We start from the raw sequence: 10,085 nt of genomic DNA, 5'->3' as shown, positions 1-10,085 counted from the left end.
CGCTTAAATTTTTAAGCTTTTGCATGACGTGGCATTTACATGATGGCCTAGAGAGCTGTCATGATAGTTAAAAAAGTGACTTATTTCAGAAAACTTAGCTATCTGAACAGTTCATGTCTTAGAAAAAGTATTGTTTTAATGTTTTAGAGTTCCTTGAGGGATAAATTCACACTTTTGTAGCAAAACTCAGTGACAGATGTTTCTGTTGGTTTCCGGCCGCCATGTTGGTGCCCATACGGATGGGCACCAGCATGGCATCTCCATACAAATCTCTATAAATTTCGGTAAAAAATTTCTCCGCATATCTCGCATAAGAAAAATTGCTGTGACCAGAATTTTGGCAAGAGTCTTTGTATATTTACCTTCTTTCATTTCCCAGATTCTGGACTTTATCTATTGACCGGTTTTGATTTTTATTTTGATCTATTTTGAATTGCGCGACACTGAAAACCAGCAATTGGGATCATAAATTATCAGGAGCATCAAAGAACTGCCGAAGAGAAGGATGCAGTTAATCAGTTTAACAGTTCCTGTTGTTTTGATGGTGAGAGATATGAAGTTGATCTTCCTTGGAAGAAAGATCATCCACCTCTTGTTGACAACTATGGGCAAGCATATCAAAGACTTGTCTCCACTGAAAGAATATTGGTAAAGGATTCAAAGAAGATGAGAATGTATTGTGAAGCAGTGAGCCAATACATTGAAGATGGCCATGCTCAGCTGACAGACAAAGGAGATCACAAAGCAGACAAGATAAGATACCTCCCTCATCATGGTGTATTCCGAGAAGATAGAGCTACCACGAAGTGCAGAGTCAGGTTCGATAGTAATGCCAAAATGTATGATGGGCACTCCCTCAACTCCTGTCTTCAAAAACTTCCAGGTCCAAAACTTCAGCCAGATCCTGGACATATTCTAATCAGATTTAGGTGCCATCGGATCGGTATGATGGCAGACATTAAGGAAATGTTTCTTCAGATCAAGCTCAAACATCAAACATCAGAACAGTCACAGATTCCTGTGGAGAGATGGACAGACTCATTGAGCACCAGAAGTTTATTGCACGACCTGAGTGACATTCGGAGATACCCTGTCTCCTTTCCTCTCCATTGCTACAGTACAAAAGCATGCAAAAGAACATGAGAAAGACCATTCTACAGCAGCTAAGGAAGTGAGTGAGAACATGTACGTCAACGAGGTACTTACTTGTGCCCTCAGGAATGAACTATGCAATCTCCTTTCAAGAGGGGGATTTCAATCGACAAAATGGGCTTCAAACTCTCAGAAAGTTATGGAAACCACGCCTCTTCGTGGCAGAGTGCCAACACCTGCGTCAACCACTGAGCCCGAAAAAATGTCAGATTCATTAAAAGCACTGGGTACTGCATGGAACACAAAGGATGATGTTCTGGTGTTTATGAATGCTTCCAGTATCTAAGACACTAAGACAAAGAGAAGTTTGATTAGTTTGTACTAAAGAGTCTTCGATCCCATGGGTTTGCTGACTCCATTTCTGATGATTCCAAAGCTGCTGTTTCAAGAATTGTGGAGTCGAGGTCTAGACTGGGATCAGCCACCGGACTCAGACGTGGCAAACTCTTGGGAGATCTGGAAACAGGAACTAGCAAATATTGACCAAATCAAAGTTCCAAGGTGTACTACGAAATCTCTCTTCAGTTGACAAAGTTGAGCTCCATGGATTTGGTGACGCTAGCGAAAGAGCTTATGGGACAGTGTTTTACATTTGTGCTAAGGATAAGGATGGCAACAGAATTTCCAACTTACTTATGGCCAAGTCAAGGGTAGCACTGGTGAAACGAATCAGTTTGCCAAGACTGGAGCTTCTTGCAGCATACATCATAGCTAAGCTACTTGAATATGTTATTCAAGCTCTCCGAAGTGTGGTGGACACAGTATATGGTTGGTCAGATAGTCAGATTACACTTGCATGGATCAGGAGACCAAGTTCTAATTAGACAGTATCAAATAGAGTTCAAGATATTCATCATCGAGTAGCTAAGCTACTTGAATATGTTATTCAAGCTCTCCGAAGTGTGGTGGACACAGTATATGGTTGGTCAGATACTCAGATTACACTTGCATGGATCAGGAGACCAAGTTCTAATTGGAAAGTATCAAACAGAGTTCAAGATATTCATCATCGAGTAGCACCAAGCCAGTGGAGATTTTGTCCAGGAAGTCAAAATCCGGCAGACCTGGTGATAAGGGGAATTCCTGCGTCTAAACTCAAAGACTGCAAGCTGTGGTGGAAAGGTCCACATTGGTTACAACAGCTGCATAGTCACTGGCCTGGTAGTGAAGTGCTGAAAGGGGTCCCAGAGGAGTGTGTTATTGAAGCAAGGAACGAATCTGCTGTCATGCAAGTCAGTCTTAAAAAGTATTGAAGCTGTTGACCCCGATAGTTAGACTTTCTAAAAGTCCTTTCCACTAATTCTTCCCTGGCCTGTTGGTTTCGTTGTTGGAAAGGACTGCTCCCACTTGCAGCATGCTGACCCCGCAAGAGAAAATTGAACTTGAAGTTATCCATATTTCATTTAAAACAGATGTTTTGCATTCATTAAAAACACAATAACATACGCTTTAAGTCTTCTTACGAGGTTTGACATTAACTTTCTTGAGAATGCTTGAGAATTTAATTGCGGGATCACTGAGAGAAATTAACTAAAGTGAGTGAGTTGTTTTAAATAGTATTCCAAAAGTTACCGAGCTATGAGTACATTTTTAGTAAATAATTTTTGCAACTTATTGCTTGAACTTTGAGCGGTATATGTCTTAAGGTTACTTCAAACCTTTGCGGGGCTATATTGGTTGCTTTTTTTTGGTCAAGAAAATTAATGTCTGCAAAGCACAAGTTTCCATACTGTGAACACTAGGGGTTCTGTTATTTCATTGGCTCGCAGCTTTCAAGTTAACGCTTTCCTCTGATAAGGCGTGATATGTATATAAATCTCTAGAAGGTGAAAACTCGCACTAGTTTTTTGACAGAATCTCTTCTCTTTAAATGAATTAATAGGGTATGCAGATTTGATGGTTTTCCATGAAATTTGGTCAGAACATTCACTGATAGATATGGAACAAAAGCGTGTCGGCGAATTCCTTTATTTTAAATACTTTCCTTGTGGCGGCCTTTAACGTAACAGGTTACTCGAATTTTTCGATAGTCGAACTTGACAGATCTATAAAACGATAACCAATAGAAATAAAAGAAAATGCTGACATGTTTGTGGAGATTGAGGCTTTGTGATTAACACTGCACAGTTATTTTGCTTTAACGATCGCATTTGATACCTGATTAATTCACTGGAACGTCAGTCAGTCATTTTGGAGTTGGCGGCCTCTGCTGCCTTTGGAAAGCAAAATCCAAAACAAAGCATCATTTTATCGAATTCTTCATTTTATAACCTTTCTGTTGATATATAGTTTGTGGGGGTTTCCTTGAAAACAGCGTGCGTATGAATTTTTTTCTGGAGGACTCCTGCGAAGGTTTGAAGTAACCTTAAGTTTGGACCCTTCAAAGAAGAACAGAGCCGTTCCTGCAGTTTGTGTAATTGTTGCACTTGGTTTAATGAATGACCAAGTTTCTCTACAAAGAAAGGGCATCACAGTAAATTTGCTTCGGCCATGTTACCGTGTTGAAAGCAGTCGTCAATCGATGAAGGACTTTTGGGAACAGTGCTTTTATTCTCTTTCGTTCGTTGCAACTTCGATTCTCAATGTTATTAATATTAATCAAGAGAGCTTTGCAGAATTAAAGTTCTCCCCAACCAATGCTGTCTTCTTTAGTTATTTGGATTCTTATCGGTACAAGCTAAATCTACAGAAGTTTATAGCATTTGTCAGGCAGCTTTTTGGTCGATCGCTGGTTAATCTAGACGAAAACAAATATTTCTCAATCGGTTTTAACACGGTTTTGTCTTTTCAGAAGGTGTTACTCAATGGAACAGTTTTTGACATTTGCACTGCACTGTACTCAATTAAATTCATTTGAGTTAGGGAACAGTACTTGTAAACGTTTTGATGGAAATCATTTTCTGCTTTTGCGACGATCGCATGCGGAGCACATGAAAAGTGAGAAATGTCAATCGTGTTTTTCGCACTAAAAATTTATGCTTTGATTCACATCCCTGCAAGTGAAACAAGTCGAACTCTTGCGATTTACGTCGCTCGCCCTCGCAAGTCACAGATTAAGAAAAGGTCGACTCGTGACAAGTCTACCCAATACTGAACTGAACTGCGTGGCTTTGTTCTGCTTAATTACCTGTAACATCTGAGTTTTCTTAGTTGATTATGTACTCATTCAGCTAACCCAATTTCCTCTGAGATTCTAATTAAACAGTTGTGTACTTACGCGCCCTTGGTCACTATTAAATTTGATCACAGACTTGACTGAGAGAACATATTTGATCTTGGCAAATATCGGCCAGTCACAGATACCCTTCCTCAGCAGACTTAATATATTTATATCGCTTTAATATTCAACCTAACCAAACAAAAATTTGCTGTTTTAAGGTGGCTTACCACAGTTTTGATAAGCTATAAGAGCACAATTTTTGCACTAATAAAATGTGAAATTTTGCTTATTTCAAAAATAGCTCAAAATTTGCCTCAGATTTTTTTTAAAATTTTGGCTCCAACTATGATTCAGCCCTAAAATCATGTGTGAAAATTTCATCATGGGTTCTATGGTGAGGTTGTGAGCAATCTTGGATCAAAGATTGGCTCAGTTACAACCTTGCTTGAAAATTAAGGTTACTTCAAACCTTTGCGGGGCTACATTGGTTGATTTTTTTTTGGTCAAGAAAATTAATGTCCACGAAGCACAAGTTTGCATACTGTGAACGCTAGGGGTTCTGTTATTTCATTGGCTCGTGGCTTTTCAAGTTGACACATTCCTCTGTGAAGGCGTGATATGTTTATAAATCTTTAGAAGGCGAAAACTTGCACTCATTTTTCGAGAGAATCCCTTCTCTTTAAATGAATTAATAGGGTATGCAGATTTGACGGTTTTCCATGAAATTTGGTCAGAACATTCACTGATAGATATGGGACAAAAGCGTGTCGGTGAATTCCTTTATTTTAAATACTTTCCTCGTGGTGGCCTTTAACGCAACAGGTTGCGCGAATTTTTCGATAGTCGAACCTGACAGATCTATAAAAATATAACCAATAGAAATAAAAGAAAATGCTGACACGTTTTTGGAGATTGAGGCTTTGTGATTAACACTGCACAGTTATTTTGCATGAACGATTGCATTTGATACCCGATTAATTCGCTGGAACGTCAGTCGGTCATTTTGGAGTTGACGGCCTCTGCCGCCTTTGGGAAGCAAAATCCAAAAAAAGACAATTTCATCGAATTCTACATTTTATAGCCTTTGTGTTGATGTATTGTTTGTGGGGGTTTCCTTGAAAACAGCACGTACACGAATTTTTTTCTGGACTCCTGCGAAGGTTTGAAGTAACCTCATGTGACACCTTGTATTGCATGCAAGAGAGCAAGAGTTAATTAGAACTCTTTTACTGATTGTTTATCAACCTTTTTTGTCATATTTTACTGGGCCTAGGCTTAAACACATGAATTGTTTGAACATAGTTTGGAACTACTGCTATATACACCAAAGTAGTTTAAAGTGATTCAAGCACTGAAGTTTTTCTGGTTTCTTCTAAGGGTTACTTGTGTCATTTTTGCATGTGCAAGTAATACTGACATTTGGCAGGCAATTGTAGCACGCGCTACTGAGTCTTGGAAAAACTGTAGTAAGCCACCTTCTTACAGGAAGACTTTCCACTAAATATCAGAAGAAAAGGTCTTATATTTGAGCTGTATGAATTATTTCATTACCGGTGTTCAATTTTGTTTGTTTTACATCTTTTTTGTCTAATTATATTTGAATATTTGTATTTTTTCATTTCAGATGTGTTATAGCAGCACTCTTTACAGAGTATCAGCTTTGTATATACTTATCTCCAACAGTTGGTACAAAGTGGAAAGAGGCTATTGATGTATCACAAGTGCTTATTAGGTATCTTAAGCAGAACAATTTTCAGTTACGCCCAGATGTGATGCAAGAAACAACTCGACTAAACTATGTTCACCAGAGTACAAACAAAGGAATGTCACGCAATAAAAAATATTCTCTTTTCAAGCAGCGCACACAGATCCTTGCATTTACTTGTTTGGATTGGTTTTCCCAACTTTACCACACTGGAGGAAACATTTCTTTAGATGAGGGAGATGAGAAAATTGAAAATGAGAAGTTTGCAGTCTTAACAACTGGAAGTCAATGTGGTGCTTTGATATTTTGGAAAGTGGCTGTACCTGTTACCATGAATTCAGTGGCAGTTCAACTTGGTGGATTCCTAGATACCCATCTAACTTGGCCTTGTTCCCTATCATGGAAAGAAATAAGAGAGAACCAAGGTATTGTCATGAAAAAGGTTATTGTTCATTGTGGGAGGATATAATAAAAAACAACAACAACAATAATTTCTAATAAGAAGGTTTTGCAAAACATTTTAGAATGAAAAGGAGCGATGTTAAAAGCGAACAACGTTTGGATGACTCCATGTCATCATTACCTATGATGATAATCAATTCTGTCATGTACTCTGAACTTGATAATGATGGCATGGAGTCGTCGTGATATCATTCGATTTTAATATTGGTCCTTTTTGTCCTAACACCAGAATAATATTAACAAGAAGAATAAAAGTGCAGTATTATTACTTGTCTCATGATGTTCATGTTGTCATATATAGATCGCAATGTTTCAATTGCTCACAGTTATTGTGTCTTCATCAGGCAACAAGGTCAGGTGATCATTATTACATGTATGCAATACCATTTATATGGCAGAGGTCACATCTGTAATTCCTGCATTTTGATCCTCCAGTGTTCTTTTGTTCTAGTTTGAGGTTCTTCCCTCAGTTGTCCACTGTCCACTGTGTACCAATCTTCTGTCAATATGTTTTGTGGCTGTGATGTTGGCAGCCACTCTTTGAGAAATTGAATTTCACTATCCCTGTTGATGCTATTAGGGTGAAGTCTTATGTGGATATATAGTTTCTCTTTTCCCGTAAAATCTCTCTCCAGTCCACATTGTTTTATATTATTTTTTAATATTATTCTATTTTAATCATATTTTATAATTTGTAAAGCACCTAGATCACGCTTGGATAGGCGCTATATAAATACTATTTATTATTAGGACTGCGTTCTTCCTTAGGTGAAACATTTCCTTAGGTGAAACAAATTCTAAATTTGTTATTTTTTTCACTCAACATCGTAACCAAACAAAATTGTTGGATTAACCTTATCATAACTGTTAATTAAGAGTCCACTGAGTGCTGCTACCTACAGGGGCTTTTAACTGCCGTACTATGTGATATACAGATTCTAACTAACTGCAATACTAACTGCAATACTAGGCGATATACATGAGTTTTCCTTTCGGGTGTCCACTTACAGGACATTAAAAACAAAAGAGAAGTCTAAATCATAAGCCCTCCAAGCGACTGCGGTCACTTACAGGAGTGAATAAATATTGTATGGGAGTTTAAACAGGATATTTTGAAGACTGTCATATGTAAGAGGGCTTCCACTGACTGTAAATAAATAGTGTCTTGAATTCGTACAGCGTGGTTGAAACTCGTATTTCCAAAATCTATAACACTGAACGCTGTCAATTGATCGCCAGTTTTATACCTGTCTTTCGTAGCCAAAATTGATTAACCTGCAAGTTGCCAGAACCACCCTTCACCAGAATCTTACATTAGAAATGCAAAGAATGGTTACACAGGAATGTCTCACACAGGAATGCACCAAAATCACTCCATATCCTGAGTTTTTGCCTCATGTTCACGTGATCAAAGTCATGTGGACATAAGGTTAGAACTCAGTAAAGGAGCACTGTTAGATAATAGGAAATTAAAGTATTCTGGCGCTGCACATAATGAATGAATGTAACATTTGAAATTAGCAGGCTGAAGAAAGTTTAGGATATTTCAAGCATTGACAAGTGTTCAAGAGTAGTGATGAAGTATGTAATGAAAGGATGGCCCTCTTAGAAAGAGCAAGTTGAGGAGCTAGCTAGACAGTACTGGGGTTTTAAAGAAGACCTCAGTGTCAAAGATGGTTTGCTGTTGAAATCAGACAGAGTAGTTATGTCAAGACCACTGAGAATCAAAGTGTTAGTTAAAATCCATGGAGCACATATGGGGGAAAGCAAAAGCCTTTCCTTTGCCAGGGATTATGTCTTCTGGTCCTCAGTGACAGCTCAGATCAAAGAAAAATTAAAGTCATGCAAAATTTATAAGAAAATATTTGGAAGATTTGGAATCCCAGATGAAGTTGTCAGTAACAACAGGTCACAAGAATCTATTCAATAGCAGTCACAAGTTTAAGCAGTTTGCTGTACAGTGGTGATTTTGTCACACTACACACTCACCAGAGCACCCACAGTGAAATGGGACTGCAGCAGACCATAACGATCCCTTTGAAGGGCTCCTGAAGTACTGGAATACACCATATGAAGACATTGGTGTGTAACCTGTACAGTCACTGATGAGTCAACAAACATGCAGAGTGATACCAACTCATCATCAATGCCCCCAATCACCACAGCCAGTGGACTCTGATTGAGTTGTCAAAGCTCTTCAAACAGCACCAGTCTGTTGCTAAGCAAACCTATGACAAACACAGTAGAGATCTGCCTCACTTGAACCTAGGGACAAGTTTCAGGTTCATCCAAACAGGGACAGGACATGGCGTATAGCTGAAGTATTGCCAAGATCATGTCTTCTGCAGGATGAACAAGGATTGTGTTTACAGAGACAAAATAGAAGGCAGATAGTCTGATTTCCAAATGATCATCTCATGACTCCACAACTGTCTGATTCTCAATTAGGTACTCAGATTTGTGACTCTCCTGTGAGCCCATCATCACCATCAGTGGTGAAACAAGTACAAAGAGATCAAATGGAACCAGCAGAGAAGCCAGCAGCAAATGCAGATACTTACCCCTTACAACCAGATCTGGACAAGAAGTCAGAAAGCCACAAAGACTTATTGTATCCTGTTAGGGACACAATCTGTGGGGACATCCCCCTAGTTGACCCTGATATTTTATGCAGGCCTCGCCGTGGACGCTTTTGCCATGTGTACTCAGAGAAACTAATAGAATGACTTGTTCTATGTCAATGGGTTAATCATAGTTCATTTCTATACATTTAACTTACCAAAAAGGTGGGTTTTTCAATAAATGTCATTTTATAGTGATAAAAAGAATTACTAATTTGTGCTTAATTGCAGGTCTGTTGGCTGTAGGTGGTACAGATGGACTTGTTAAGGTTTTCTGTCTCCAAGTGTTTCCATCAATCAGTGGGGTTGCACAATATGTACTGTGGGGAGACAAGGATGACTTGCAGGTGCAATGGTTAAACTGGCTTCACTCACCCCAGGTGTGTTAAACACATGTTCTGCTATTGACATCATTGTTTTAGGCATTATCCAAGAGAAACTGTAAAACTCTTTTGTGTTACTAAAGATACATTTTGTTCTTTTGTTCTGTGATATATGCTGACAGATGGACATTTCCATGATATTGTGTTCTATAGGGGCAAGTGTTAAACAACAGCAAGAATCACTTAATCTATAAATGGTTAATGACTATGTACAGCTGTTTTGTATTACAATGCATTAACTGATCTTTTGACACGTCCGTGACACTATGTTGTCTCTCGTCATTTTGAAATTTTTTTCATAACCAATGTGATTTGTTGCAGGTTACGATTTTGAACTATAGTTATAATAACATTTTATGCAGTTTCGGGTTGCTTTAGCACCCTAGTTTTGGAGCAAGAAAAAACACTGTTGATTGTACATGTATTTGCCTTTCGGTCAGTGCAAAATGCGGACTGCAGACCGAATAAAAAATGCAGACAAGGTACAAAATGCAGACTGCAAACTAGGTACAAATCAACTTAGATTTTCAATTTATTGTGTTTGCCTCGTTGCTTTTACAATTCTCATTTATTCATTACGTGGCATTGAGATCCCAGCAAGT

General features: G+C 38.4%; 1 protein-coding gene across 3 annotated transcripts in view; it reads left to right on the top strand.

Annotated features, from left to right (window-relative positions):
• The window catches only part of LOC145489631 (general transcription factor 3C polypeptide 4-like), a 45,380-nt gene that overhangs the window by 24,622 nt on the left and 10,673 nt on the right, over positions 1 to 10,085 (top strand). For all 3 annotated transcript variants that reach the window (XM_081468642.1, XM_081468641.1, XM_081468643.1), the window contains 2 exons: positions 5,937 to 6,442; positions 9,332 to 9,480. In XM_081468642.1, coding sequence (XP_081324768.1) covers positions 5,937 to 6,442; positions 9,332 to 9,480 — 655 coding nt within the window. The remainder of the gene's footprint in view (positions 1 to 5,936; positions 6,443 to 9,331; positions 9,481 to 10,085) is intronic.

This window comes from Orbicella franksi, chromosome 6 (genome assembly GCF_964199315.1).
Source record: "Orbicella franksi chromosome 6, jaOrbFran1.1, whole genome shotgun sequence".
NCBI lineage: Eukaryota > Metazoa > Cnidaria > Anthozoa > Scleractinia > Merulinidae > Orbicella > Orbicella franksi.
This window is presented reverse-complemented; position numbering and strand designations above follow the sequence as displayed.